This window comes from Oncorhynchus kisutch, linkage group LG26 (genome assembly GCF_002021735.2).
Source record: "Oncorhynchus kisutch isolate 150728-3 linkage group LG26, Okis_V2, whole genome shotgun sequence".
Lineage (NCBI taxonomy): Eukaryota > Metazoa > Chordata > Actinopteri > Salmoniformes > Salmonidae > Oncorhynchus > Oncorhynchus kisutch.
This window is the reverse complement of record NC_034199.2, coordinates 11,136,896-11,163,345: the sequence shown is the minus strand read 5'-3', so window position 1 is coordinate 11,163,345 and position 26,450 is coordinate 11,136,896. Positions and strand designations below refer to the sequence as shown.

At 44.0% G+C, this 26,450-nt stretch overlaps 1 protein-coding gene across 2 annotated transcripts in view; it reads right to left on the bottom strand.

The window, feature by feature from the left end:
* Positions 1–26,450, bottom strand: part of LOC109871351 (formin-like protein 2) — a 91,080-nt gene that overhangs the window by 45,756 nt on the left and 18,874 nt on the right. For both annotated transcript variants that reach the window (XM_020462200.2, XM_031805403.1), the window contains exon 2: positions 5,947–6,030. In XM_020462200.2, the coding sequence (XP_020317789.2) occupies positions 5,947–6,030 (84 nt within the window). The remainder of the gene's footprint in view (positions 1–5,946; positions 6,031–26,450) is intronic.

Below are 26,450 nucleotides of genomic sequence, written 5' to 3'. Positions count from 1 at the left end.
GAAAGAGGAGAGGGAAAGGAGAGAGAGAGCGAGAGAGAGCAGAGAGAGCGAGAGAGAGGAGAGAAAGCGAGAGAGCGGAGAGAGTGAGAGGAGAGAGAGCGAGCGAGAGAGAGAGCGAGAGAGAGAGAGGAGAGAGAGCGATAGCGAGAAGAGAGCGAGAGAGAGCAATAGCGAGAAGAGAGCGAGAGAGAGAGAAAGAAAGAGGAGAGCGAGAGAGCGAGAGAGGAGAGAGAAAGAGGAGAGCGAGAGAAAGAGAGAGGAGTAGAAAGAGAGGAGGAGAGAGAGAACACACAAGACACATTCAAATACTTTACTTTTTGTTCAGCAGCGGTTACGAGCCTAGCTACTTTGCTCAAGCCTGCGGACTCAGAAACATTGCGGTTGTTTTGTAACGGCACTAGCATCAAAGGCCATCAGATCATCACTCACAGGGACCCCAAAATCATAGACTCCTTTGTGATTCCCTCGTCTTAATGTGAAACCAGCTGGTGGTGGATACAATAACAGCTGATCTTGAGATGGACACCCCTCTTTATATTATCGAATCACGCAAAAGCCCCATCAAGAATCACCATCATCCATCCAGTCAATGTAAATCATAGGGCTTTGTTGTGTTGTGAGAGGCTGGAGAGCTGGGAAGCAGTCTGTTTGAATGAGTCCCAGACGGCACCCTATTCCCTATATGGTGTACTACAATCCCCAGAAAGTGCACTATATAGGGAATAGGGTGTCATTTCTGACAGGCCCTATGTCTGATTGACTCTCCACTCCCACTGGAGTGGACGTGACCAATATGCCTCAGCGTGCTGTTAGCTACCACCCTGGCAGAGGTAGTCTGATGGACTCTGGTCAAAAGTAGTGCACCATATATGGAATAGGGTGCCATTCGGGACAAAAAAAGTGGCCAGTCCAGAAGGGTGATTAACTAATCCACACAGCTCCTGTTCCCACACAATAGCTTTGTTTCTATGCTGTATTTATGCACTGTGGTGGTTCATCTGTGCCTACTAAGAGCTCAGGAGGAAGGCTGGCTACCTCCGGCTGCACTGACCGACTGGCAGTAGGCAGGTCCCCCCCCCCCACCCCCCTTCCCCCCACACCCTTCCCCCCACCCCCCACGGTGCTCCAGAGCTCACTACATGTCGCTAGGCAACCCAGGTCAGACATGCAGGGACGCAGACAGAGTGGTTTTTATGTTTCGGGGGCGAGCGGTTTGATCATCCCATTGCTGGCTGTGTGATGATGGCGATGGCCTCGGCCGTCACATCAATGCGTGAGTGAGTGCCTCTCAGTCCCAAATGGCACCCTATTCCCTTTATACTGTACTACTTTTGACCCGGGCCCATAGGGTATGGGGTGTTATTTAGGCCTCAAACATGGAAACCATTGTTGTTGACAGACAGGCTGCATATGTTGCTGATAGAAAAGGACAGGGAAATGAATATATGTGGCGGGCCTATAGAGTAGAGAAAGTATATGAGATTCATAGGGGCACATATAAAAGGGAGTTCCTGCATGGTCTAGGATAGCTATACAAGTGGTCAGAGAGGATATAGGAAGGGTAGTGGTCTGGATTCGATCTAGACTGCAGTAGAATCCCTCCTCCTCTCATCTGCACCTGCAGCATGGGGGCTGAGTAAGACAGGGGAGGGGGAGACTGGGAAGGTGGGGGTAAAGGGAGCTGGGAGAGTAGGAAGTGGGAGACTGGGAAGGTGTGGGTAAAGGGAGCTGGGAGAGTAGGAAGTGGGAGACTGAGAAGGTGGGGGTTAAAGGAGCTGGGAGAGTAGGAAGTGGGAGACTGAGAAGGTGGGGGTTAAAGGAGCTGGGAGAGTAGGAAGTGGGAGAATGAGAAGGTGGGGGTTAAAGGAGCTGGGAAAGTAGGAAGTGGGAGACTGGGAAAGTGGAGGTTAAAGGAGCTGGGAGAGTAGGAAGTGGGAGACTGGGAAAGTGGAGGGTGAAGGAGCTGGGGGTTAAAGGAGCTGGGAGAGTAGGAAGTGGGAGACTGGGAAAGTGGAGGGTGAAGGAGCTGGGAGAGTAGGAAGTGGGAGACTGAGAAGGTGGGGGTTAAAGGAGCTGGGAGAGTAGGAAGTGGGAGACTGGGAAAGTGGAGGTTAAAGGAGCTGGGAGAGTAGGAAGTGGGAGACTGAGAAGGTGGGGGTTAAAGGAGCTGGGAGAGTAGGAAGTGGGAGACTGGGAAAGTGGAGGGTGAAGGAGCTGGGAGAGTAGGAAGTGGGAGACTGGGAAGGTAGGGATTAAAGGAGCTGGGAGAGTAGGAAGTGGGAGACTGGGAAGGTAGGGGTTAAGGGAGCTGGGAGAGTAGGTAGTGGGACACTGGGAAGGTGGGGGTTAAAGGAGCTGGGAGAGTAGGAAGTGGGAGACTGGGAGGGTAGGGATTAAAGGAGCTGGGAGAGTAGGAAGTGGGAGACTGGGAGGGTAGGGGTTAAGGGAGCTGGGAGAGTAGGAAGTGGGAGACTGGGAAGGTAGGGGTTAAAGGGCACTGTGCCAGGAGCTTATGTAATATCCTGTGTGTGGAGGGAAAGAGGAGCTTGGTATAGCCGCCAGATAAAGAGGAGTGAATTCCTGGTAATTACAACCGAGCCGCCGTTGTAAATCCCTGAGTTAAAGACATGCTCCGGTACTTTGGCGACTAAGAAACCTTCCGCTTTAGGCTGGATGTGTCAATGTGTAGTTCATTCATGCATAATCTTTGAGCAGAATTACTGTCATACCTCAATTAGCCACGAAATCCCAAGTGCGAAAGCGACTGAGTTCGTGAAGCTGTGCTGTGTAAATTTCCCTACATTTCCCCCCACGTGGGCCAGCCCGCTAGCATTTCGATTTCTTGCCTCAGTCTCTTGCATTTGAGTGACAGCTAGATAGAGGCCTGCTCAGCACTATCCAATGAGGTTGCAGGGCGGGTCCAACGGCTCACTGGACGCAGCAGAGAGAGAGCAATGACGTGGTGCACATATCTGCACATACGTGACTTACTACGACATATTTGGGGACCACTTTTGGATTGTGAGGGCTACTTCCAGACGTACTGGCTAAAAAGTATACAAAAGTACCAGAGAATCTATTTAAAATCCCAGGCAGCACGCTTCTCCCCCATTCTCAGAAACAGCACTGCAGTGTGGATAAGAGGGACAGGAAAAGGAAGAGGAGAAGGAGATGAGAGAAACTTCTCCCATTTCAAAGGGACAGAGAGGAATCACTGAACATGCACCATACTGGGCCGTCAGGCAGCTGATCGAGCAAATCGTTACAACTCCTCTATGAATGGGGAAAGCAGATGTCTCTCTCCTGTGTTGCAGGAGGAACAAGTCGAGAGACACTTTGCTTCAAGGGCTTTCCCAATCTAAAGGCTGAGGATGAAGCACCGTGAATAACTGGGTCATTCCACAAAATGAGTCCCACCCGTTATATAAAATACGTAACGGTTCCGTATTTCACTGAAAGAATAAACGTTTTGTGTTTGAAATGATAGGTCATTAATATGGTCAAATCCGGAAACTGAGGCTCGTATTTCTGTGTGTTTATTATATTATAATTAAGTCTATGATTTGATAGAGCAGTCTGACTGAGCGGTGATAGGCAGCAGCAGGCTCGTAAACATTCATTCAAACAGCACTTCCCAGCTCTTCATAATGCTTCAAGCATTGCGCTGTTTATGACTTCAAGCCTATCAACTCCCGAGATTAGGCTGGCAATACTATAGTGCCTATAAGAACATAAAATAGTCAAAGGTATATTAAATACAAATGGTATAGAGAGAAATATTCCTATAATTCCTAAAATAACTCATCCTAAAAATTCTTAACTGGGATTATTGAAGACTCATATTAAAAGTAACCACCAGCTTTCATATGTTCTCATGTTCTGAGCAAGGAACTGAAACGTTAGCTTTTTAACATAGCACATATTGCACTTTTACTTTCTTCTCCAACACGTTGTTTTTGTATTATTTAAACCAAATTTGACTTGTTTCACTATTTGTTTGAGACTAAATTGATTTGATTTATATATTATATTAAGTTAAAATAAAAGTTCAGTATTGTTGCAATTGTCATTATTACAAATATATATAGAAATTGTCCGATTAATCGGTATAGACTTTTTTTGGTCCTCCAATAATCGGTATCGGTATCCGCGTTGAAAAATCATAAATCGGTCGACCTCTAATGCAAAGCTCATGTTAAACTTAATGAAAAACAAATTTTCCTATGAAAAAGTTAAATAAGGGCCTCCCGAGTGGCGCAGTGGTCTAAGGCACTGCATAACACACTAGCGACTCCTGTGACGGGCCGGGCGCAGTTCCTCCGACACAATGGTGCGGCTGGCTTCCGGGTTAAGTGGGCATTGTGTCAAAAAGCAGTGCGGCTTGGTTGGGTTGTGTTTCGGAAGACGCACAGCTCTCGACCTTCGCCTCTCCCAAGTCCGTACGGGAGTTGAAACGATGAGACAAGACTGTAACTACCAATAGGATACCACGAAATTGGGGAGAAAATAGGGTAAAAAAAACTCTTTTTGTGAAACGACCCATCTCTCAAAAACATTGCTGTACCAACATTCCATCCACATGGCATTGACAAACAGAAAAGCCATGCTCTATGTCCCAAATGGAACTCTCTTGTTTATTTAAGTTTGTTACTTAAGACCAAGGCCCACAGGTCTCTGGTCAAAAGCAGTCCACTATATAGGGAATCGGGTGCCATTTGGGACGAACCCATGATGTAGATGAGAGAGGTCTACTGAGGGTCAGAGTAAGGCTCGTTAGGTGATTACAGTCTCTGATGAGGATAATTGGACATTGACGAATTCAGCATGTTCTTCATGCAGGCCTCCTTCGAATCATCTCCTCACATTGTTTTTGTTGTGAGAGCATCTTTAATATTTGATCGATCTCCTTAATTTCCCCCCAAGAATTGAATAATTCAACCCCTCTGAATATTTTTTCAGGATAAATATTGTTAAAAGCTAATGTACTTATCAGCCTTGTTTCTCTGGTTACCCCTACGAACATCGCAGTTGCCATGATTATACATCGAGAAACTCGGTGTAGCTATACCGTGACATGGAAAAGCATATTATTCAAGGCTTTAACATGGGTTCGTAATTTTGATGGCAAACATGAAAACCCAGGAGTCATGATCCAACTTTGTTTGCACAAACAGTAAAGAAAATATTGGATCCCGGCGTATCACATCTCACGCCAAAACATTCCCAGGACAGATTTACACCAGTCGATCCCTACACCACTACTTGATCAATCTTTGTTTAGAAGGAGAAGTGTCATTCTGACGCTGTGTCCCAAAAAGCACCCTATAGTATTCCCTATATAGATGTTTTTTTTGTTTTTATGGTCTCGTGGTCCCGTGGTCCCGTGGTCAAAAGTAGTGCACTAAATTGGGAATAGGGTTGCATTGAGAAATGTCAGACCACCTCACACATCACTTGGTGTACCACAGTGACAGAAACATTGACTCAAGCCAGATACAAAAAGGTGAAAAAAATGTAAAATGACCAGGCAACAAATTGCAAATTCTTCCCAGTGTCGCACTCCAGCTTCATTGTGTTCAGGGTGGCTTCTTATCAATGGTATCCTCAGCCTGAGCGGGTGCTTGGTGGTCCCTCTCTCACTCTCCTCTTTTCCCTCTGCTCAGGTAAGCAGAAAACACACTGGCAGAAGGGCCGAGCACTCAGTCTGCTGAACACAACACCTGCGTCGCAAATGGCACCCTATACCGTTTAGAGTGCACTACTTTTGACCCGGTTCCAAATGGGCTCTGGTCTAAAGTAGTGCACTTTATAGGAAACATGGTGATACATGGGATGCAGCCACAGAGTGCCCTCCGCCATTGGTTAGACTTGTGAGTCACTGACACACGGATATGAGATCCCAAACTAGGAGTTTGTGAACAGATTATTGATAGAGCAACATCCCACCTGATCACAGATGAGCTCCCACTTCTTCTCGTTGTCGTACTGCCGCAGTAGTCGCGCTTTGTCTGGAGGAAGGTTCATCGAATTCTGAAAGAGAATCAGGGAAAACATCACCACCAGACACTTTCACACAGGTGCCAATAATTACATGTAAAACAATGGCGAAACGTCGACCCGAACTGTCAGAAGACAACACAGACAAAGCGGGAGAGAAATGTAAACTGGATGGTTCCCAAATGGCACCCTATTCCCTGTATAGTGCACTACTTTTCACCAGAGCCCAATGGTTAAAAGTAGGGCACTATTTGGAGAATAGGTTGCCGTTTGCGACGCAGCTTTAATAACTGTTCTGTCATCGTGAGGGAGACTGTGATGGCTTGTGACATATAGAGCTTAAGGAGTAGCAGGGTGAGGAGAGAACTATCTCCTAATGAGTCTGACTCTGTGGGCTGTGTCTAGGGGGGATTAACTAACCCCTTTCTGTAGTCTGTATACAGGGTGTGTGTGTGTGTGTGTGTATCAGTGTGTCATCCATGGGATTGCACTACTGTATAATATAACCCGTCTGTAGCGCTAGGAGCCATGTCTCTCTCTCTCCCTGAGACGAACGTCCCTTCATCATAATAAGCACCATCAAGTACAATCACTCAGCGCCATTTAATCCCTCAGGGATCCCCAGGCACAGCACCATGCGTGTGTGGGTTTTGTGTGTGTGTGTGTGCAAGCGTGTCATCATTCTATGTGATTGCACTTCTGGATCCACACAAGTACACAACACTGACAGAGTAAGATAGGGGAGGAAGGCTGTGAGGGAGAGCATAGATAACAAGGCCTAGTCTCCCCGGTGCTACGTATCCTCACTAAGGAAATCCAAACTTCTTTCTGCCTTGAAATAGGTCCTCTGCAATGAGATATGATTGCCTCACATATACCGTATGCAATCTTAAGAGTTATTGTAGCGAAACCACTCCGTAAAACAAACTGTAAACATCCAACCAAATGGTTTAGCCAGAAAATACAACTTTCGATTCCATTTTCTTTGGTAAATGGGAACTGGAAACAAAAAGCTGCTTTGTTATGGAGAGGATTTGAAAGTGACATGCAGCAGGAAGTGATGTGCTGTATTAGCGGCCTGCTATCCAACGCCCATGCATTGGTTCAATTCATGACACTCTATGCTTTGTTACTGCTTGAATTACAGATTGTCCCTGCTACATGTAGCCCATTGTCCCTCTTCCCAAGAAGAGGTAACCCGTCTAAATGACTATCTCCCCATAGCACTCACATCTGTTGCCATGAAATGCGTTGAAAAGGCTAGTCATGGATCACCTTGGACCCACTCCAATTCGCATACCGCCTCAACACTCCGCACTGCTCTTTCACCACTGCGACAAAAGGAACACCTACGCGAGAATGCTGTTCATTGACCACAGCGCAACGTTCAACACCATAGTGCCCTCAAAGCTCATCACTAAGCTAAGGACCCTGGGACTGAACACCTCCCTCTGCAACTGGATCCTGGACTTTCTGAAGAGACACCCCCAAGGGGATGAAGGGAGGTAACACATCTGCAATGCTGAACCTCAACACGGGGGCCCCTCAGGGGTGCGTGCTTAGTCCCCTCCTGTACTCCCTGTTCACCCACGACTGCGTGGCCTCTCACGATTTCAACACCATCAATAAGTTTGCAGATGACACGACTGTGGTAGGCCTGATCACCGACGACGATGAGCCGGCCTAATGGGAGGTGTGGTGTGGTGCCAGGTAAACAACCTCTCGATCAACGTCAGCAAGACAAAGGAGCTGATTGTGGACTACAGAAAACAGAAGGCCGAGCACGCCCCCATTCACATCACCAAGGCTATAGTGGAGAGAGTCAAGAACTTCAAGTTCCTCGGTGTCCACATCAGTAAGGATCTATCATGGTCCAAACACACAAACACAGTCGTGGAGGGCACGAAAATGCCTATCCCCATCAGGAGGGGATTTGGCATCCTCAAAAAGTGCTACAGCTGCACCATTGAGAGCATCTTGACTGGCTGCATCACTGCTTGGTATGGCAACTGCTCAGCATTCGACGCAAGGCGCTACAGTGGGTAGTGTGTACGGCCCAGTACATCACTGGGTCCGAGCTCCATGCCATCCAGGACCTCGCTACCAGCCGGTGTCAGAGGAAGGCCCTACAAATTGTCAAAGACTCCAGCCACCCAACTCATAGACTGTTCTCTCTGCTACCACACAGCAAGCAGTACCGATGCATCAAGTCTGCAACCAACAGATTATACCCCCCAAGCCATTAGACTGCTAAATAGTTTGTTAATTAGCTAACCAAATAGCTACCCAAACTGTCTGCCTTGACTAGAGCTGTAACAGTACACATATTCGTACCGAACTGTTTGGTGCAGGAAACTATGTTCGGTTTGCACTGTGAAAATATCTTTAAATAAAAACACCAGGCCTTTAGGCTATGCTGCGTTGTATTCTTTTTCTTTTACCCTTATTTTACCAGGTAAGTTGACTGAGAACACATTCTCATTTAGCAACGACCTGGGGAATAGGCACAGGGGAGAGGAGGGGGGATGAATGAGACAATTGTAAGCTGGGGATGATTAGGTGACCTTGATGGTATAAGGGACAGATTTTTTTATTTTATTTAACCAGGTAGGCCAGTTGAGAACAAGTTCTCATTTACAACTGCGACCTGGCCAAGATAAAGCTAAGCAGTGCGACAAAAACAACACAGAGTTACACATGGAGTAAACAAACGTACAGTCAATAACACAATAGAGAAATCTATGTACAGTGTGTGCAAATGTTGTAAGGTTAGGGAGATAAGGCAATAAATAGGCCATAATGGTGAAATAATTACAATTTAGCATTAACACTGGAGTGATAGAAGTACAGATGATGATGTGCAACTGGAGATACTGGGGTGTAAAAGACCAACAAAAAAAACAATATGGGGATGAGGTAGTGAGGTATGCTATTTACAGATGGGCTGTGTACAGGTCAGAGCAGCTTACCAATCACTGTACAACTGATGCTTAAAGTTGGTGAGGGAGATATAAGTCTCCAGCTTCAGTGATTTTTGCAATTAGTTCCAGTCATTGGCAGCAGTGAAATATATGTGCTACAGGTGGGTGTTGCTATGGTGACCAGTGAGCAGAGCTTTACCTAGTAAAGACTTATAGATGACCTGGAGCCAGTGGGTTTGGGAATTAAGCCAACACACCGGGAATAACACCCCTACTCTTACGATAAGTGCCATGGGATCTTTAATTTCCCATCCGAAAGACGGCACACTACACAGGGCAATGTCCCCAATCACTGCCCTGGGTGCCTCCTACTGGCCCTCTCACACCACTTCCAGCAGCATCTGGTCTCCCATTCGAGGACTAACCCTGTTTAGCTTCAGAAGCAAGCCAGCAGTGGGATGCAGGGTGGTATGCCATTGCCTCGTGAGTAAATCTGAGCTGAAAACATATTGTAGGATATTCCGTTAAAACTACAGCCTATGCGCCCGTTGTAATCAAGATTCTAATATTAACTGGCAAATTTTCAAAGTATCCTTTTGTGAGGGGCAGCCGGGAACTCTGTAGATGGCGAGTGGTGGGCTCGATAAAACCAGAATTGTGGGATCCTCAATCATTGTTTAAAACTCCAGCTTGGGTACATTTTGGCTTCACAGTCGTTTACAACGGCGAGGGACAGAGAGTTGTGGATAAAACGTTAATCATATGTTCTCCACTGCTCAACCAGAATAGCCCAGAGTGGTGCACGTAGCTTGTTGTTGTTGTCGGCCAGTCACAGGTCATCAAAGCGCCACTACAGTCAGTAGTATACTGTACAACGACCAAGAGCCAACAGGCTCTTGTGCTGTTATTTGTAACTGTAGAACAGGAAGAAAGCGCATGCAGACTCAATTAGCCTGAATAGCTAGCTAATTTAGCTAACTGGCCATCTAAGCCAATTAGCTTCTCTCAGGTTTGAAGCAGTGAATACAGCTACTAAATAATCTTATTGGATGATAAATAACCTAGCTATGACAAGCTCGAAGTTAGCATTCTAGCGTGAGTTGGCTTGTTATGGTTGGCTGCTGTCTCTCTGTCGCTCCTCCTTGCTCCTATTTGTCTCGCTCACAGTAACACAAGGCAAGGGCCCTCCCGCACCTGCTCTCCCTCACGCCGTGACATCTCCGGCTAATAAAGTAGCTTACAAACGGACTTTTCTACTGCTCCCCTCACTCGGATCCGACCATGTCGATATATTGAAAAAAATGTATTTATGCATATTTGTCCAGGTGGGAAAGCTCCAGGTCCATTTCGGGAACAACTTCTTGAGAGGCCCGGTATAATAATCCCTGTCACAACAGACAAAGCCAGAAACATTGTGAATGACGTCACAGAAACTGGACTTGGGTCACAAATAGGGTGCCTTTTTAATTTTGGCGTATTTAGCCGAATAAACAAAAATGAACTAGAGTAACTGTTAGCATTTCATTTTTGTCCTCTGTACCGTAACCGAACCCCTGCACATCGACTCGATACCGCTACCCCTTGTATGTAGCCAAATTATCAGTACTCATTGTTAATCTATTATTACGTGTTTCACTTTTCTAGAAGTTTCTCTCTGCATTGTTGGGAAGGGCCCAACAATTGACTGTTAGTCCACACCTGTTGTTTACGAAGCCCTTTCTTTTTCGGGTTCGCCTACCCTACTTAATCAACATCTGCTTTATGTCATGTCCCCCTGAAGACTGTGGTTGTCTCGTTTTGGCCCCAACTCTCACTGTACCCCACCCATAAGTGCATTAGGAAATATTGAAACAATTAGCTGGTGCTTAATCGCCACCACACACCCAAATTCATTGCCTATCCTAGCACACACTCACTGACAGAAAACACACCCTATTGAACCATAACCTTCGTTATTACTCGGAAAACAACTAAAGGCATTAGGCTAAAACATGAAGTAATTCTTCAGATGAGAAACGCAGATTATAAACAAGAACCTAGATATTCCGCATTTGTGTGATTGTCATTGTGCGAAGGTATGTCATGAAATACAACCCAGAGCTGTGGTCCATTCTGTTACTATGACCGTTGAATACCATGTCTCTGTTATAAACACAGACTACTAGTGGTGCAGGGAGAATGTTTTCCACTGCTTAAGGAAGGAAAAAATGTGGCCACTTTACAGTCTAGTGCAGATTTGGGTTGTTGTTTTTTTTACTCTGATTCAATCGTCAGGATCGTCTATCAATGTGTGTTCAGCACTGGGACTAGCTAGTCTATGGTTTTCCGCCACTGAATTTTCCAGAGCCGCACGGTGAGGACAGCTAATGGAAGACAGATGGGGGGGAAATCCTGCAACTCAAATCAAATCCAATGTATCGGTCATATGTGCCGAATGCAACAGAATGCAACTTCACAGTGAAATGCTTACTTATGAGCCCATTCCCAATAATGCAGTTAAAAAATAAGACACATATTTGCTAAATAAAAAGGAAATAGTAACACAATAACAACAATAACGAGGCTGTTCTAATGTCCAGAAGCTCTTTTCAGTTATAGGAAACGATGGCGAAAACATGTAAAAAATAATCATTATAATAATAATTACGGTCAGCGCCAAAAAAATACACAAAATAGCACGTAAAACGGCCGCCATTCCCTCCGGCGCCATGTGTCGTTTTCCGTGACCGAGTGATACCAGGAAACAGCCGGAGATGACCCCATGTCTCACATCTGTGTCTATGCAATGTGTGTTGGAAGGGCCTGACCTAGACAGAGTTGGCATCAGGGTTAGGAAGGAAAGGAATAACATGCCAAGTGTTGCCTGGTAAAAAAAAGAAGCAAAATCTGATTCTCTCATTCAAAAGCGATAAAAAGGATATCGACCAGTGTTTCTCACAATTCCCAAAATGCATAAAACCTGATCAAAATGCATACTCCGAGATCAATCCCCCACACGGCCTCAACTTTACTTTAGGGAACAAGGAACAGTACCTGTTGCATTTAGGGAACGATAGCAGTACTTGTTGCATTTACAACTTGTCTTTCATCAACTGATTTCAGCCATTGTATTGCTTTAGATTGACTGCATTGTTTGAATTGCATATTGGCATTTAATTTGAAAAATGTATTTTACCATTCTTCTGAAACTGCCTAGCTAGCTAACAAACATACAGTGCAGATCAATTATTCAAATGGTTTTACACAATATCTTGTCACAGCACTGGCAAACCATGGTTGACCAACTCACTGACCAAAACGGCTGACCTTGATCCCGTCATAAGAAGATCCAGTACATTCTAGTATTCTAAATCGCTAATTCTATGGGTCAGCCTTTTCGGTCAGGGAGTTGGTCATGATTGGTCATGGTTTGCCAGTGCTGTGATTAGATAGTGTTAAATAATGCCTTTCAGGAATGTATCTGCATTGAATGTTAGCTAGCTGAGAAGAAACTCAAGCCCGTGGGTGGATCTCTACGACATTGTCTCATGGTGACGGATGCTGTTGGGGGAAAAGGCCATGTGAGGACCCATGTCTGATTCAGCACACAGAGCCTACACAACACAAGAAGCACTCATGCTCGTAATAGCACTGAACGGCCATGCACTCTCTCCCACCACCGTAGGAAACAGAAAATGACATTCGTATTCAGGAGCGGCTCGGAAACAAGCAGCCTGCTGACTGGAGGGAATTGGAGTTTCCCCGAGTTCCATCGACTGGTCTGGCTAGGAACCAGACTCCTAACATCGCTAATTAGTAGCTACCCCCTTCCGGTCCCTAAAAGAGAACACTACATCTGAGCAGCCAGTCACAATAGAGTGACATAAAACCACAAGCCGTGGGCAGCGTATTATATCCACCGAGCCACTGAAACACAACCCATATTAATCAATTGGATGACATGCTCAAAATAAGGGAGGCGAAACCATTAATGAAAGTTAATTCCTCCTGCCTGCTGCCTTGTTATACTTGGAGCCCAGCAGTAGCCCTTGGCCCCGAGACATATGGGTCTGTGGCAGTGTCACTGACGTAGGTGCTGTTAAATGTGCAGGCCTGAGCGCAGCCTGCTGGCTGCTCCCTCGGCCCCTGTGGGCTAGCTTTCCTGTGTTCCAACTCAAGCAGAGGCCACTTCTAGCACCTTTAATGTTCCCGCCTCTGAAATGAGCTCTTAGAGCGCCCGGTTCGGGTTTCCCTCGCCGGAGGCTACGGAAGTGTGTGTGTATGAATGGGGCGGCGTCGTTGACTGACGTGTAGGTGTATGGCAACTCCTCTCCTGACCATCCTCCCGCCTACAGGAAGGACATCCCCCCCAGAGTTCAGAAACATGCCTCGTTGGAGGTCAAACCAAATCAAGAATCCAAGAAATCAGGCATGAGCTGACTTGTGGAGATCAGCCTGTAATAGCCCTGCTACAGTATGTTATGTAAGGTTTAAAGGCCTAGCTGTCGAGATGGCAACAACACCAATGGTTGTTTTGTGAACTGTGGGCTACACCTATGTACTAGTTTGATGTAGGCCTAGACATCTACTGATGAAGCATAGAATAAACTTTTACGTGAACTTTACAGTCAAAATTAAATATGCCCAACAGGGATGTCACTGCATTGCCATATTTAATTGGCTCCCAGTGGTCTTAAAATAGCCCATCGCTGTGTAAACAATCCCTGTGTACAAAAGGCTGCATTAAACAAATGAAAAATAGTCTTGAACAAACTTGTTTTAAATAAAACAGAGAGATGGTTAAATCTATCAATTTGGCAGAATGAAAAATGCGTGTCATCTCTTGGCCTGCACGCCGTAAACAATGCTGGTCTTCCTCTTCAGTTTCTGGAAAGGTCAAACATGTTCACTAATCCTTATACAGTGCCTTCAGGAAATATTCAGACCCCTTGACTTTTTGCACATTTCGTTACGGCCTTATTCTAAAACGGATTACACACAACACCCCATAACGACAAAGTGAAAACAGGTTTTCAGACTTATTATTTTTAATACATTTGCAAAATAATTCTAAAAACATGTTTTCTCTTTGTCATCATTTGTGTGTAGATTGATGAGGGCAATTTTTATTTCAATCAATTTTAGAATAAGGCTGAATAATTTCCGAATGCACTGTATTACACTGGAGTTGCTTACCAAGATGACACTGAGTGTTCCTGAGTGGCCTAGTTACAGTTTTGACTTAAATCGGCTTGAAAATCTATGGAAAGACTTGAACATGTCTGTCTAGCAACGATCAACTACCAACTTGACAGAGCTCGAATGTTTTATATTAAAGATTGTACAATCCAGGTGTGCAAAGCTCTTAGAGACTTACCCAGAAAGCATTGCAGTTGTAATCACTGCCAAAGGTGATTCTAACATGTATTGACTCAGGGGGTTGAATACTTATCTAATCAAGACACAATATATTAGTGTTTTATTTTTCATATATATATTTTTTTTTACACGTTAAGACTTTTTCTTCCACTTTGAAATTACAGTATTTTGTATAGATAGTTGAATTACAATTAAATCCATTTTAAATCCCACTTTGTAACAACAAAATGTGGAAAAAATACATTCCTGAACGTGGCATATAAAACACACTACGTGGACAACCTTTGTGAAATATTCATCCTCATGTATTGCGGAGACGAGAATTCAGTCCGCTCCGACCGCCGTAAACGAGGACCTCCATTGACTAACAACAACATTACCTTTAAATAAACTCCAGCCTCCCATTATGTGAGTCATACTGGCCAGGCAGACAGACGGACAGCACTTGACTCAACCCCTCCACCTCTACCCACCATCTCCCTGGGAGATCCAAAGAAAAATGGCTTCACATAGCTAGTCAAAAAAACACTTATTTTTTGCTTCATTTGCTGTCGTCACAGACCAGCAGAGACCCCTCCCCAAACATGGGCTACCCTTGAACCTTGAGATAGGATACATCAATTAGCCTAGGCCTAATTTCTCTGCTTGGTAGAGGAAGTCAATAGCCTAAAACCTCAAGCTTTTATATGGTGAAAAAGTATTCAATGTGGCTTTGGAAAAAAGCACTACGGCCTATGCCACCGCAAACACATTTTTGCCAACTTCTGACATACAGTAGGCCATGTGATTAGGCTATTGAAAGAACCAACTTGGGAACTCTGATCACCACCGTTCTGAGAACACTGGTGAATCATAGGAAAATGGCTGAGGCCAATAATAATCTTGACAGTGTCTGTTTATTTCTGACGGCATTCATCCTTCATGCGGACAGTGACCCGTGATCTATCACCATCTGTCCACCAGCTTAAGAGTTCTGCAAACCAGAACATGTCCTACAGTAGCATATTTAGCCTAGTTTACTTCACTTTTGCAGGATTCGGAAAATACAAAATAGTGTCTGCAATGCAGCATCTCTCCCCCGCCCACATCCTCTCAGATCTTTTAGGAGCCTTTGATTGATACGACCCAGGGGACTGTCTAGCTACAATGAGGGAGTAGAGCATGCCCCTCCCTTCTGCCCCCGCAACCTGTCACTGATCCAGCCAGGACCTGTCAGATGAGCGTGTGGGCCCCCCTATCCCTCTACAGTCCAGCTGCCATCCACTGCAAGCAACAGTGTCAGGAGGATCCAGGGAGGCTGTAGTGTAGCTGCTGTACAGAACAGAATGGGAGAGTGTACTGGAGGCTTTGCTGATCTGCATGGTCTGGTGAGATGGCTGGGCTCTTTGCTCGGCTGTTGCACATACACACACAGGACTGAATCTGTGACTGGATGAGTGGGCTCCTCTTCAGCCAGCCAGCCAGGCCTCTCCGCTTGGCTTTTTCACATTACTGTATTTCCTCAGCGTTTCCTGAGCTGCATATCCAGTCTGGCTTTCTCCAAGCTAGGACCAACATTAGATGGCTTTCCCAGGAGAGGCTAAGGCAGAGTGGGTTGCATCAGACCAGAGAGCGAGGGGGAATAAAACCAAAAGAGAGGAGAATGATAATGACACGAGGACTGCAAATCAAATTGCCTTCTGTGGCATAAATATGACTATTAAAAGCAACTTTTATTCCCCCCACGCTCCTCTATCTGCCCTATCTTTGTTGTATTTTTGACTTTGCAGTCTGCAGGCCACAACATGCACTTTGACGTTGTAAAAAAATATATCTGGTAATAACAAGTCATTGTATAACACTAATCTAAGAGTTGCTCAATGTTCAGGAAATTACTGTGTGCGCCATGTTTGTCAGCAGCATACCACCCTGCATACTACTGCTGGCTTGCTTCTGAAGCTAAGCAGGATTGGTCCTGGTCAGTTCCTGGATGGGAGACCAGATGCTGCTGGAAGTGGTGTTGGAGGGCCAGTAGGAGGCACTCTATCCTCTGGTCTAAAAAAAATATCCCAATGCCCCAGGCCCACACTGCCCTGTGTAGGGTGCCGTATTTCGGATGGGACATTAAACGGGTGTCCTGACTCTCTGAGGTCATAAAAGATCCCATGGCACTTATCGTAAGAGTAGGGGTGTTAACCCTGGTGTCCTGGCTAAATTCCCAATCTGGCCCTCAAACCATCACGGTCACCTAATAATCCCCAGTTTACAAATTGGCTCATTCATCCCCCTCCTCTCCCCTGTAACTATTCCCCAGGTCGTTGCTGCAAATGAGAACGTGTTCTCAGTCAACTTACCTGGTAAAATAACGGATAAATAAAACATAAAATGTTTTCTCAGACAGTCAGACCCACTTGGTTGCAGCAGCTGGGTTATAAATGTGCATGACAGCCAGAGCCAGCCAGCCATCAGGCAGCACTTTGCTGTCCCTCTACATTGGCCCTCCCTCCACTAACCCAGACTGTGTGTGTCCTGGCCAAGCACAGTCAAGCATCCTCCCCTCATTAGCACAGTGTGGATCCATAATCCTCCAGTCGGAATTATGTGGTGGCACAGGTGTCCCTCGTCTGTCCTCAGATTAGCCGTGTAATCCTGGGGACCCCCCTGCCCGGCCCCTGGCTTAACCCACCATCATGACAGGCTATTGTTTTTGTTTGGAGAGCTGTTCACAGGAATGTATCCTATGCCAAACAAACGTAGAGACATTTGCTGCAAGTCTCCCTTATCATAACACTGTAATGTTTAATATGATACTTGGTTGCTTAATGTTTTTCCACAGACTTAAAAAAAAATTGAGCTCATAATTATTCGTACTACTTTTTATTTTATTTAACTAGGCAAGTCAGTTAAGAACAAATTCTTACTTACAATGACGGCCTAACCCAGACGATGCTGGGCCAATTGTGCACCGCAGTATGGGACTCCCAATCAAGGCCGGTTGTGATACAGCCTGGAATCGAACCAGGGTCTGTAGTGACGCCTATAGCATTAAGATGCAGTGCCTTAAACTGCCGTGCCACTCGGGAGTCCCTAAAGGCCAATAGTCTCCTTTGTTTTAGTAATTGAATCCCAGTCTAGTATAGAAGTGTAAAACAACTCTTTCTACTTCCCAATATAGTTGCCCAGTCCATGCTCCCAGGTGAATAGGTGTCTGCCAGGGTGCAAATACCATTGCCAATGAGCCTTGCACAATACACTAATACATTAAATAAACTGCTTCAATCATGGATAGAGTAACTGAGTGTCCTTGCTTGAAAAAGGAATTACATGTTGAACATACTGGAATACCAGACACTAGGGATGTGACAAATTGAAATTTTTTATTAACGTTTACACTTCCATTTTTTTTAGGGGGGGGTCCGTTAAAACGGTCAGCCACCAGGCAGACAGTCAGAACCGTGCACTAGGCCTATTTAAAGCTGTATCTTGCCATTTCTTTTGCTTGCAATGTCTCGCAACTTCAGTAAAGCAGGGCCTATCATCAACGAATAGGATAGGATATTCTACACGCAATAGGCCCGAAGACTGAACACACACTTGCATCATTAGCAAAGAGCAAGTGCAGGCGAGCCAGCGCGAGGGAGAGAGAGGTGGGGTAGGCAGAAAGAATGTCTTGGTAATCTGTATCTCGTAACGTCTTGTCTTGCATGCCTCGCAAATTCAACCAAGTAGCTTCTTCCTCTCTGATTTGATTTAAATTACACAACCTTCCACAGGCATTGACAGTGTTGCAAATGTGGGTCAATGTCAACTCAAATGAATAGGCTCTAGAAGACACCATTTTTAATACAAAAGATTATACTCGCACTCTTACGGTATTGTACAATTTTAAATCTACAACCTAGATTCCTGTTTGCTTGAAATTGGGGAATGCACCTTGATGAAATCAGGATTTGTAATGCCAACCCATAATCCTTAACTTGATTTGTTCTATTTTCTACGTCATCCCAAAGATGCGGCACCACACAGCACCGCGGAGCATACACTCTGATCTAATGCGGCTCCCACGTCACAAGCATTAGGCTGATTGTTTGACACTTCATGGCTATTCCTCCATGTGCTTCTGCTGTGTAGCGATTACATCAGCCGCCTCGGACATAAAGTCTGGATGGGCAAGCAGCGCGGTTACAAAGTTACTTTCATGTCAGAAGATAAAAAAGTGTTCCAATTAGCCTTCCCCTGTTGGCTCATTGATTTCTGTGCAATGGTCTTCTGCAAAGCAGTCATTTTAAAGCCTGGTAATTAACTTTAATGGCCCCACTACCTCATTGGCTTTACAGGGCCTTCAAAGCCTCCTGCCCTCTCTGGTAGGAGTCATGTGAGCAGAGTAGATGTAGATGCATCTCTCTGAACTCTTGACAAAGACACACACTCATGAAACCTCCAGGAATCACAATGAAAATTGCCTCGGCACTTCATTTGCCCTCTGATTAAACGCTAGGCTAGCAATTTACTTATTTAATGAATTACAATCATAATAGATGTATTTTGTATAGCGCTTTTCATACAGAATCTCAAAGTCGCTTTAATTATACATTTTCAATCAAAAATACAAATAATTCACGGAGCTGGCAGTTCAAGGGGAGATGCTCTTCCACAGCTAGATGAGGCAGTTCAGTAAATAATTCGCTTGAATTAGCTTGAGGTGCAGCCAGGGAGGGAGAACCATCAGTCAGACCCTAGCTTTTCATCAGGCACCTGTCTGAAGTTCACAGCTACTCCTCCTCTGTACTGCAGGTAGGCTGGAACATCCTCCACCGACTGTGTAGCATCTACTTGGGTGACGCCTCGGCATTTATAAGCGCCTGAGAAACCACCACACCTCTGCAGTAATCAGTAACAGTGTCCTTACAAGGCGAACCTCTGTCATCCCCTCAAACCGTAGTCCACATCTTTCCAGAAACAGGAGCAGGTAGAATAAATAGCGGATGCTGTGTTGATCAGGTGTTGATGCATCATTCAAACTAGTTTTAGCCAGCTAGCTAGCTATAGCTAGCCAAGCCAATTAAACAGACTTGCCATCGTCAGTCCTGTATTGTTCTAAAGTACTAAACTGATATGAATTTCAGACAATTAGTTTAGTCTAATAAACTCAATAAGATGTTGGCACATCTTTACCAAGGAGCTTTCTGAAAAAGCTTTGTCTCATGCAGTCAGCGTCACGAACCTGAGAGGCATCCACCTCAGGCCCTGACCGCAGTGACATGATCGCCACACTGGAACATCGAGGCAGTCTGCTCAGGCCTAAGTGGTAGTACCCAGGGGTCTGCCTCTACTTTACCACATCAGATAGGCCAGACACAGAAGTTTACTGCTGGGTAAACAGGCCCATGCTCCACAGAGCCTTGGGCACTAAGACAGGGCCAGCCTGGGAGCCATAAAGACTCTACCTGCTAGGCTGCAAAAGGCACATCCCAGGGAGGGGGCATTCCTGACATGGTTCAAACTGTGCGTGGCTTCTCAAAGAGACATTGCTCACTCATGGCCACAACCATTTGGGTTTCATTGGGAGAAAGTGAAGAGACTTTGTGATTGTAGCAGGCTTGTTAACCCTTTGACACATACGAATGTGTCAAAGTGCTCCCTGCAGCGTAGCCTCAAATCGGTGTGATTAGAAATCGTGTTTAGAACGTCCAGTTACGATTGACGCAACAGTCACCGTTTGAGCTGGCCACACTGTTTTTCCACAGAAACGTTTTGCACAAACACAGTCTTTACATTGTTATGTCCTTAATGTGAACAGTTTATTTTTTGGGATGCAATGTTCAGACATTCACAGAAGTAATGACAGCATAACAAAATAACAAAATGTAAACTACATTAGTTGTAGCGCTAACTAAGGAAAGAGAGACCTAACTAGGGCTGTCCTTGGACCTCTCAAGTGGAGCAGTGGTCTAAGGTACTGTATCGCAGTGCTAGCTGTGCCACTACCGATTCTGAGTCCAAGATTAGGCTCTGTCGCAGCCAGCCGCGACCGGGAGACCATGGGGCGGCCACAATTGGCCCAGCGTTGAGGGAGGGTTTGGCCGGCAAGGATGTCCTTGTCCCATCACACACTAGCGACTCCTGTGGCAGGCCGGGCGCAGTGCATGCTGACACGGTCACCAGGTGTACGGTGTTTCCACATTGGTGCAGCTGGCTTCGGGTTAAGTGCTTATTGTGTCAAGAAGCAGTGCGGCTTGGTTGAGTTGTGTTTCGGAGGACGCATGGCTCTCGACCTTCGCCTCTCCCGAGTCCGTACAGGAGTTGCAGGGATGAGACAAGACTGTAACTACCAATTGGATACCACGAAATTGGGGAGAAAAAGGGGTAAAATTAAATTAAATAAATAAAAAATCTTGGTCGACCAAAAGTGTTCTGTTCTTTTGACCAATCGTTTGATATACATGTTTTATTGTGTATTCTTCCATATATAGACACACCCTATGTGTTTAAATAAAATAAACAATATGCATTGAGATTGTCTGATGCTTTAAGCTTACGGTTTGATGAAATAAGACAAATGCGCCAGCTATTCTCCTGGCCCAACTATTCTCCTCCCGCTCCTGCTGGCTTCCTCAGATTCTGGAATTACTCTCCTGAAGTTGCCGGTAATAGGCTACACGAGGAGTCGGCAACCTATCGATCTACGTGCCAGTTATGGTTTTCATATGCACATTTTCGTCATTTAATTTATAATATCGTCTTCATATCTCAAAACTCCTATTGCGATTGCCAACTATGTAAAAATAGCCTACATAAAGCCAACAAAAAAACATTGCAGCCTGCAGTTAGAAAATATCCCGATAAAAATATATATCCTATAAATCACATTGGCTACACATGGCCTGTCTGCAATGGATTTCAAACATTGTATCAACTATTAACTTGGGAAGCATGCACTAGCGATCTTGCAGCATTGTATAAAATAATCTGGGCTCTCAGAGATTCCCTGTGTAATTTTCAATGGCTGTAGATACAGACTTGTTTGCTTGCTGTTCGAGGTGAAGAAAACATTACTCTGAGAAACTCCACAGGTCATTAGTGGTGGTGCGTTAAGCCAATCAGAAATACTATCAGATCCCCAAATGGGCACATTTATATGCCTACATTTACACGCAGGCCAGGTAGCCTACTCATTACTCAACATTGACAGGTGCGCTCCAAACAAAAGACAATGACTAAATTGACAAATCTCGTAAATAGAATGAAATAAAAGCTTGTTTCTCACAAGTGTAGCATAGGTTGTGCACTCCGCAAACAATGTAAGACAGGAATTATAATATTGAATGAATTAACAAACTACCGTAACTAAAATTGTAGATTAGAAATTATAGGAATTAACGGTAAATGTCTACTGGTGATATATGTAAAGGGGGAATTGATATAAACTAACAATCAAAGGCAAACAATTCACACAAAGTTATGAAACAATGAATGTGCACAAATTGGATGGAGAAAGCACATTCTGGAGAGAGAAGTGCATTATGCATCTAGGTGCGTGGTCAATCCGACATCTGCATTGGACACGCAACATTCAAGATGATGCGGCCTCAGCAGAAGTCAGGGCATTCATTCTTCATGCGCTTCGTGGAGCAGTGCAGAGCTATTGTCAAAGAAGTGAGTTAGTGTTTTCTACAGGATGTACGGCCCCCAACTGCCGTCAATGTGGAGCTGTACAGAGCCCTCCGCATTGTCACAACATTTGGGAGGTGCATGGCAATGCATGTATGGAGCTTGATTTGGCCTCTGGTGGCTTCGCAATGGCTTCACACAGTCCACATGGCACCTCCGACCACATTTTCAGATCAAGCATATATTGGCTTTAAGTCTAGGCCTCCGCAATGGATTAGTTCACTGAGATGGGCGCAAACATATATTTCTTACTGCTCGACTAAAACTATCTAACTCATTTGGGTAGGCCCTAGACCTAACACAAACAATAATATTTAGCTAACTCTAGGCTGACAGAAACCATAATAGGAATTAGCTAATAGCAATTACTATTCACAATTCATCAGATCACAGGTGACCTCACCATTCACTTCCAAAAATGTACTCGAAAGACGAGTGAACCATCTCTTCACCTCGTTTTGTTATAACATCTTTGGTCTGACAGACATTTACGTGACAAGCAGAATGCATTGTATGATGTCAACAAACATATGGCGCCACACATAGCTGGCAATTAGCTTAGCATTAGCTCAGCATAATCAGTCCAACCTTCCAAAAAGTATTTTACACACATCAAATCTGTCCATTTCAATCTATGCATGATTTGTCACCAGTACTTTAAAACAAAAATAAAACAGTAAATACATTATGCTCCATACATACGGTGTGCTTAGTAGAAACGACAACACGATATACAGAAACTATAATGATAACGAAATAAGGCATTTACTTCGAGATGAACGCACGCATGTACACAGTTATTATTATTAGTGAAAGCAATGCATGCGCCAGCAAGAAAATGTGCCAGGGAGGAAAAAGTTTGTGCTTGGGTTCTCGTCAAAGAGAGAAGTTTTATCTGGCTCATTACTGCCTCAAACGTACATTTCCTGCAACAGTGAAATGGGCTACTTCTATATGAATGAATGAGGAGGCGGAACACAGCTCAATTGTGTTGAAACATAGCCTATAGATAATTAGCAGGAAGCGTGCCTTGGTTTGAGGGCAGCGTGGGTTAACTGTCCTGTTGCCTAACAATCACATTTTGGAACAGTGAGTACATTCTGACATCAAGCGCATAAAAAACAAAGATGCTGGGGCGACAGAGATATTTGCAACTAGTACGGGAAAAGGTTGAAAGTACAATATAGCCATTTCTATTGTTTGTACAGATGAACGTGGTACCTTCAGACGTTTGGAAATTGCTCCCAAGGATGAACCAGACTTGTCTACAATTTTTTTTCTGAGGTCTTGGCTGATTTCTTTTGATTTTTCCATGATGTCAAGCAAAAAAAGGCACTGAGTTTGAAGGTAGGCCTTGAAATACATCCACAGGTACACCTCCGATTGACTCAAATGATGTCAATTAGCCTATCAGAAGCTTCTAAAGCCATGACATCATTTTCTGGAATTTTCCAAGCTATTTGAAGGCACAGTCAACTTAGTGTATGTAAACTTCTGACCCACTGGAATTGTGATACAGTGAATTATAAGTGAAATAATCTGTCTGTAAACAATTGTTGGAAAAATTACTTGGCTGACATTTTAGGTGGTCTTTTCAAACAGCTCTTACACTAAAACGGGCATTATCTTAATTTTCACAGTATTACTTCAACCTCATGGGGTGGAAATATATATAAATCACATTAAAGTCTAGTTTTTGACTGCACTGTGGCTTTAAGAGTGTAATTTACAGGGGTAATTGGTCATTTCATTACATCAGTCACCTGCACACAATTTTAGCCTGAAACTTTATCCTAAACTTAAAATAATGAGATGGGTAAAGAACAAGCCTTTACTCAGCACGTTTAGTCTATAATCTAGTAAAAATATCAGATTTAGACACAAATCAGTTTCTTATTTAATCTGTGAAGGTGGCAAGTCAACACTATTTAGCCTAGTTTCGTCAGACCAGTTGTGACACCCCTCTAAGACGGCCTGGTTCGACTGTAGCCTTATGTTCTGACATGAAAACTGCTAAATAGTTCCCCTTTTGGGCATAAACCTAAAACATGCTGCCGACTTTCTTTTTTGTTCGCTGATGTGTAAAACACTTAAGTCAGCGCACATACAGTACAGTAGCAGACGGTAGCCTCGCCACCTTATTGGCCCACTTGTTTTCAAAGCTGGTTAGGCTCTGGGTCTTGGCAGCACTGCTAACATTTCTGACAGTGCCAGGGCACCCAGTTCAGACAAAGGGAAATGGGATTACAGATAAACGACCCAGGACCCATTAACCCTAATACTGCCACAGTGACCAGGCCAACATCTGAGACATGAATCTCTTCGACAGAGAACTCTGAGGAATTCTATGAACAGAGAGCAGTAAGAAACTCAGACCCACCTCTCTCCGTAGGGAGATCATTGACGCTCTCTGAACTACAGGTGCCCACTGGAAAAATACGCGCCTCTATCATACACATCTATAGGTGTTGGTTTGATCGACTTCAAATCACACGACAACTTGGGACTTTGAAAACAGAATTTCAAAGCATAGTTATCTGAGAACTTGAGTATGATACAAAGAAAAAACAGATTGGAGAAGGCTTAGGTTTACAGGACACACATTTTGTTTGTTTTACGTACACTGTGTGTACAAAACATTAAGAACACCTTCCTAATATTTGCCCTCAGCATGGACTCTACAAGGTGTCGAAAGCGTTCCACAGGGATGTTGGCCCATGTTGACTCCAATGCTTCCCACCGTTGTGTCAAATTAGCTGGATGTCCTTTGGGCGGTGAACCATTCTTGATACTCAGAGGAAACTGTTTAGCGTGAAAAACCCAGCAGCGTTGCAGTTCTTGACACAAACCGGTCCACCTCGCACCTAACTACCAAACCTCATTCACAGGCACTTAAATAATTTGTCTTGCCCATTCACTCTCTGAATGGCACACATACAGTGCCTTGCAAAAGTATTCATCCCCCTTGCAGTTTTTTCCTATTTTGTTGCATTTTTATTTGGATGTCATGTAATAGACATATACAATATAGTCCAAATTGGTGAAGTGAAATTCAAAAAATAACTTAAAAAAAAAAATGCAAATGGTAAAGTGGTGCGTGCGTATGTATTCACCCCCTTTGCTATGAAGGCCCTAAATAAGATCTGGTGCAACCAATTACCTTCAGAAGTCACATAATTAGTTAAATAAAGTCCACCTGTGTGCAATCTCAGTATATATACACCTGTTCTGAAAGGCCCCAGAGTCTGCAACACCATTAATCTGTCTGGGAACGGGGTTCCGTTCCGCTCGCCAACAGCCAGTGAAATTGCAGGGCGCCAAATTCAAACAACAGAAATCTCATAATTCAAATTTCTCCAACATACAATTATTAGACACCATTTTAAAGATACACTTCTCGTTAATCCAACCACAGTGTCCGATTTCAAAAAGGCTTTTCGGCGAAAGCACAACATATTATTATGTTAGGTCAGCACCTTTTCACAGAAAGCATACAGCCATTTTCCAACTAAAGAGAGGAGTCACAAAAAGCAGAAATAGAGATAAAATGAATCACTAACCAGAAAAAAAGAAGAAAAAAATATTCACTCATCAGATGACACTCCCGGGACAACATGTTACACAATACATGTATGTTTTGTTTGATCAAGTTCATATTTATATCGAAAAACCTCAGTTTACATTGGGCTTTGCCTCCAAAACATCCCGTGAATTTGCACAGAGCCACATCAATTTACAGAAATACTCATCATAAATGTTGCTGAAAATACAAGTGTTATACATGGAATTAGAGATATACTTCTCCTTAATGCAACCGCTGTGTCAGATTTTTTTACTTTACGGAAAAAGCACACCATGCTATAATCTGAGTACAGCGCTCAGAGACCAAAACAACCCAAAGAGATATCCGCCATGTTGTGTAGTCAACAGAAGTCAGAAATAGCATTAGAAATATTCACTTACCTTTGATGATCTTCATCAGAATGCACTCCCAGGAATCCCAGTTCCACAATAAATGTTTGTTTTGTTCGATAAAGTAAATAATTTATGTCCAAATACCTCCTTTTGTTTGCGTGTTTGGTAAACAAATTAGAGGTCGACCGATTATGATTTTTCAACACCGATACCGATTATTGGAGGACCAAAAAAGCCGATACCGATTAATCGGACAATTTTTTTTTTAAAGTATTTTTATTTTAACTTAATATAATACATCGAATTTAATCAATTTAGCCTCAAATAAATATTGAAACATGTTCAATTTGGTTTAAATAATGCAAAAACAAAGTGTTGGAGAAGAAAGTAAAAGTGCAATGTGCCATGTAAGAAAGCTAACGTTTAAGTTCCTTGCTCAGAACATGAGAACATATGAAAGCTGGTGGTTCCTTTTAACGAGTCTTCAATAATTCCCAGGTAAGAAGTTTTAGGTTGTAGTCATTATAGGAATTATAGGACTATTTCCCTCTATACCATTTGTACATGGTTGATGATATTACTAGTTTATCTAGTGTGTAATCTGACTGA